Genomic DNA, 6,000 nt, shown 5'->3' on the forward strand with positions numbered 1-6,000 from the left:
ATTTCAAATATTATGCTATAATATCTGTTCCAACAATTTAAACATAGCAGCAGGACATAGATCATTGGACATTTGTATAAAGATAAGAAACTAAGGATTTAATGAGAAAATTGAGGCTAAAGATGGCCATGAACCGTGAGGTAAAGAACAGACGGACACCTACTTACGTGGAACTTACAATCAAGAGATTGCAAAAGAAAGACAAACATGTAATCACTATCATAAGTGTCTTTGAAAAGATTCTTTGGTAAATTTCTTACATGACATTCTTTAGAGTATAAAATATTATAAAATCAAATGTAGATAATTCAGCGCTTGAATTTCAGAGACTAAAGCAAAATATTTTAATCCCTTGGTAAATTATGCAATTTTCAAGGTATCTTTGTCTTTTCAGAGATAATAGTTAGAGGTTCTCATGGGACCCTCTTCTGTGTTCCAATAGAGTGACTAGATCAATAAACTTACTGCCTAGGAGTGATGTCAGGGTTGGGTTAATCAGAAGCATGAACCATGGGGCTATTTCATGTGCTACTGTGTGATCTGTGATCGCTGCACATTTCTTTTTCATCTTTAGAACAAAGAACTAAAAACTAAGGTGGCGCTTTATTCCGAATCTCCTAAGACAACAGTATCGAAGGCTGTCTCTACAAGGTACGGTGATTCTTGCCCTATCCTTTGCCTTCATGACTTTATTGAACTGTCATCAATGTTGACACTTGAGAGGATTCCCATCAGTTAGTCCTTACAACCTGTGTTTACCATCATCCTCCCAGTTCCTTGGGAACAGGAGCTGTGTTAATCTTGTCCACCTGAATCATTGAAGCCTAACATGTAAATACTTGCTGAGTAAGTCAATGAAAACATGTAGATGTCTTCTCCTTTAGGGTAAAATAGGCCTGATCTTGGCTTCCACGCTTTTTTTTTTTAAAAGATTTATTTATTTATTTATTTATACATGCACTGGGTACAGTCAGAAGCGCGGGAGGGTGAGAGAATTCACCAGAGCCAGAGCAGGGAGCAGAGCAGGCAGAAGGACCGAAGGACACTGCTGAGGGGAGCAGCGGGCGGCAGGAGAGGTCTGCGCCATGTGGGACCCTCCTCTGGTGGCCGGGAGCAGCCGGGGATCGAACCGGCGCTGCAGAGGCTGCGGGCAGCTTCGCAACCCAGCGCTCAACCGCTGCGCCACCGGGGAGGCCCCTGCTTCCACACTTTCTCCAAACATCACAACTCATCTTCTCTGTCATCCTTGGTGCTCCATTACTCATATTTTTTGTGCCATTAATGGAAATTTTAATCATAAATTTCTTGTGTTTATTTAAATTTCCATATTTAGTTCTCAGATCATTTGTAAATGTTAAGAGAGCAGGAATGGGCCCTTGTATCTCCCTTTATTTCCGGTATTGCTAAGGCCACGTGTTTATTTATTTATTTATTTATGCATACAAGAGCCAGGGTACAGGCCAGAGGTGTAGCGGTGGTGAGAGAATTCACCAGAGGCAGAGCAGGGAGCAGAACAGGCAGAGGACCGAAATACACTGCTGAGGGGAGCAGCGGGCAAGGCAGAAAAGGTCTGCTGTGCCATGTGGGTATTTCCCTGGCCGGCTGGGAATTGAACCTGCACTGCGGAGGCTAGGGACAGCCTCACAGCTCTGCGCACAACCCGCTGGGCCACTGGGGAGGCCCTCTTTTTTTTAAAAAGATTTATTTATTTATGCATATATTGTCTGGGTACAGGCCAGAGGTGTGGGGGGGTGAGAGGACTCACCAGAGACAGAATGAGGAACAGAACAGGCAGATCGACGGAAGTACACTGCTGAGGGGAGCAGTGGGTGAGCCAGGAGAGGTCTGCTGCGTCATGTGGGTTGCTCTCCTGCTGGCCAGGAATCAAACACATGCCGCAGTGGCCGTGGAGAGCCTCACAGACTGTGTCCTAACCCCTTGCACCACCAGGGAGGCCCTGGTTTTTTTTTTTTTTATTTTTTAAGATTTATTTTTATTTATTTATGTGTAGAAGAACTGGAGTATAAGCCAAAGATGTGGGGGTGGGAGGTTAGAGGATCACCAGAGCAGAGTGTGGAGCAGAACAGGTGGATCTACTAAAGCCTGCTGCTAAGGGGAGCAGCAGGTGAGATAGGCGACGTCTGCTTTGCTATATGTGGGTCAGCTCCCTGGACAGAGATCATACTCAGGCCACAGCAGTGACAGTGCTGAGACTTAACCCCCACGCGACCAGGGAGGCCCACTAAGGCCAAGTGTTTTGATTAACTACATAATAATGAATGAAACAAGCCACGATAATGAGCACCAAAGCAATGGTAATGATCATTGAAGTCATCACAGTCAATTTTTAATTTGTTAACAAAATCTGAAGTGCATATATATATATATATATTGATTGATTTGTGTTTTTCCATCTCCAAGTCACCCAGTGGAATAGCAGCCTCAGACACCAACACTCATTTCTCCTCACTCTTTTGTTTTAAAGATTTATTTATTTATTTATTTATACAAGCACTGGTACAGTCAGAAGTGCGAAAGGGTGAGAGGATTCACCAGAGACAGAGCGGGGAGCAGAGCAGGCAGACGGTAGCAGGCACGGCAGGAGAGGTCTGCGCGCCATGTGGGACTCTTGCCCGGTGGCCGGGGATCGAACCAGCGCTGTGGAGGCTGCGGGCAGCTTCGCAGCCCAGTGCTCTACCGCTGCGCCACCGGGGAGGCCCCTCTTCCTCACTCTTGTGCACTAGACTACATAAATTTGCCTGAGGTATTTGATTCTACCATGTAATTCTATTGTCTCTTGGGAAATTAGAATCAATCAATTCACGACCATCCATTACATCTAAGCAGTTAGCTCAGACCGGGTGGTTGGGTGGTAGTGAAGGTAATGATGGTGGTGCGGCAATGATATCTACTAAAGTCTGAGGTGCCTGATTCTGATAATTGCATGGTCTTTTCCACAGTGAACTGAAGACTGACGGCACATCCCCCTACTTGATGATGATTAGGCTACGGAAATGAACTGGCTGACCAAAGATCTGAATGAGAAAGATAATTCTGTGGGTCTTATTTATTCCTTGAACCATAGCCTAGATTCACACGTCAAGATGGCTCAATGCCAGTATTTAATGGACTTTATTACACTTAAATAACTTTGCAAGAAGATGATATTCCAGAAAATCAAGCAGTTGTCTTTTCAAGGGAAGGAACTCTATCTTCCCAATTACTAAATGATAAAAGAAACCTGGTGCTTTCCCATGATGCAGGATGAATTTTGCTTGAAATTTTAAATATCTGAATTTTGGGAGGTTTTTGCGGAATGTCAAATTTGACCTATTGATAGTGGGTTTTATTTATAAAAAGAGAATGTGTGTGTGTATGAATAAATGATATATTTTAACGAGTTGAACTTTGCATAATGAAAAGTATCTTAAAATAATCGAGGTCGTTTCTTGACACATTGTTATCAAGAGAGCAATTCCTCTACTGAATTATGGGTAGAAGAAGATTCTTTTTGCGATGATTCCCCAACCTAGACAACCCTACAAGGTGAGAACATGGCTGCCTCACGACACCCTGCGAAGCAACTGCTCTTCAGTTCTGAATTTTTCAGATAATAATTTATTTGAATTTTTCTGATAATAATTTATCCTTTTAGTAGTGAAACGAGCTCTATAAGGGCTGTAGCAGGTCTATAACCATCCAAGGGACAGTGGCCAGTAGAGGGCAGGTGAGTTCTTCACCCACATGCACAATTGTAAGACCACTCAGACTCAGGGAACAACAATAATGGCGCTAATTTAACAAATGGGAAAAATAAAGAGTTTTTAAGCCACAAGTGACCAGCTATCTCATCCCAGATAGTGTCCAGTGTCCAAAAGTTCCAAACAAAATTTCTCTCATTTATGATGGCACTGTTGCATCAACAAGGGCCTGGAGCTTGTGGCACCATGGCAAGCAGGGGCTAGTATCCAGCTCACTTTAGCTGGAGGTGCTCACAGGCAGGGCTACTGAGAACATGCTACAGCTTAGCCCACAGCCACAGTCTGAAGGTTGGGCTGGTGAATGCTGGATGCTGGACTAGAGAGCAATGGAGGCACACACCGGGAGGTGGTGCTGGACAATTAGGAGTAGTTAACAGCTCTCAGGGGTGAGCCAGACACAGAGTGCTGGTCACCCAGCAGGTCACCCATCAACAGTACTGGGCAGCACTGGCCGGTAGTGCCAGTCACAAGGCAACAGTTTAAGATACACCAGCATTACAGCTCTCTGTGAGTGTTGCCCCCCACAGATAACAACTCTTCGAGACACCAGGCTCAGGGCCTTTGGTGCTCTTTTCAGATGATGTCAGAGGCAGACTGGAGACAGGTGTGGCTGGTCTGGCCTCTGTGAAGATCTTTGGCTTCCCTGTGAAGATTTTTGGCTTCTTTCTTTGGAGGTTGGCTGCTGAATGCTTCTTTCATCTTTCTTCGTCCTTCAGAAGTTAGAAACAGAGCCTCTGAGTATGATAGGGTCCAGCCAGTTGCAAGCTGGCTCCTGCCCTGCCTTTTGTCCCCTTTCAGGGTCCCCCACCAACAAGTATGATTGGGCCATTTTCAATCCTATTGGAACAGGGCAGTAAGTGCCACTAAAACTGGCCAAGGACAGTGCCCAGATAGTTTACCATCTCTCTCTGAGTTCTTTACTTGTGCATGTAATTGCAAGACCTCTCAGGTTCAGAAAACAACAATAATGGGATTAATTTAAGAAACAAGGAAAAACAAAGAGGTCAATGGCTATTTACCTCACCCGAAGCAGTGTCCAGTGTTTTAAAGTCCTAAACACAAAGGCTCCCAAGATGGGTCTTCCTGCCACTGAAGTGGAGCTCCTTCCTACTTTCCTTCTTTTATTTTTTGGTGGAAAATATTTAAGAAGTGTTAGTGTCCTTAGTTTTATAATAGTACTGTTTTTTCAAATTTAGAATAAAAGCTTAATAGATTACTTTAGTTGTTAATTTGGATCCAGGGAAAATTTTCAGAATAGCTATTCACTGTTTAAGGACAATCCATTTATTATAGATTATATTGTAATGAACAATCAAATAAAAATGACTTGATTTATGCATCATTTTAATGTTAAAAAACAAAAAAATCCACAAAATATCACATCAGTTTTCTTTATTTTAAGGTATATGATAAGCAATTATTTAAATGATGTACGCTATCCCAATTATTTAAATATTTCTTAAGGATAATTTGTAGCAAAGTGAAACTAAGTCTCTTCTAATTCCCCACTGTCTTGTATTTACTTCAAGTGCTACCCCAGTCCTTCTTATCCAATGTAATGACTAATATAGATCTAAGTACAATTATTTAGACTATACTGGACTGTTTTCCTTTTTTCCTAAGTGGTACTGTTTTTAGACTGATACATTTCATTCTCCATTGTTATGTTTTATCACTCAGAAATGTTAATTTTTTTAAAAGATTTATTTATTTATTTATACAAGCACTGGGTACAGTCAGAAGTGCGGGAGGGTGAGAGAATTCACCGGAGCCAGAGCGGGGAACAGAACAGGCAGACTTACGAAGTACACTGCTGAGGGGAGCAGCGGGCAGCAGGAGAGGTCTGCGCGCCATGTGGGACCCTTGCCGGCGGCCGGGGATCGAACCGGAGCTTCAGAGGCTGCCGACAGCTTCGCAACCCAGAGCTCAACCGCTGCACCACCAGGGGAGGCCCCAGAAATGTTAATTTAAAAAAAAATTTCAGTGATAAAAACTGAAGAAGCTTATAAGAAATAATCCATATGTGACAGGTAATTCTTATTTGTGTGTCTACTTCACAGTTAATGCTACTGAGACTAGAGCCCTACTCTTGGGGCTCTGATGCCTGGCCCCAGAAGCTGCTTGCAAGCAGTGCATTTTACTGTGCATTTTACTGTGTGTCACCAGCGGCCCCACCAGGGCTCAGGCAGCAGGCAGAAGTTGGGAGTGATGGTGACAACAGTAGTTTTTCTACCACACT

At 43.3% G+C, this 6,000-nt stretch overlaps 1 protein-coding gene across 4 annotated transcripts in view; it reads left to right on the top strand.

Moving 5' to 3' along the window:
* CCDC68 (coiled-coil domain containing 68) overlaps positions 1-3,395 on the top strand; it is a 52,337-nt gene extending 48,942 nt beyond the window's left edge. For all 4 annotated transcript variants that reach the window (XM_037508483.2, XM_054694035.1, XM_054694036.1 and 1 more), the window contains 2 exons: positions 575-651; positions 2,961-3,395. In XM_037508483.2, coding sequence (XP_037364380.1) covers positions 575-651; positions 2,961-3,018 — 135 coding nt within the window. In that variant the 3' untranslated portion in view covers positions 3,019-3,395. The remainder of the gene's footprint in view (positions 1-574; positions 652-2,960) is intronic.
* The last annotated feature ends 2,605 nt before the right edge of the window (positions 3,396-6,000 follow it).

The sequence above is a fragment of the Talpa occidentalis genome, unplaced genomic scaffold (genome assembly GCF_014898055.3).
Source record: "Talpa occidentalis isolate TD23 unplaced genomic scaffold, MPIMG_talOcc4v2.1 talOcc4.13, whole genome shotgun sequence".
In the NCBI taxonomy this organism is placed as follows: Eukaryota; Metazoa; Chordata; class Mammalia; order Eulipotyphla; family Talpidae; genus Talpa; species Talpa occidentalis.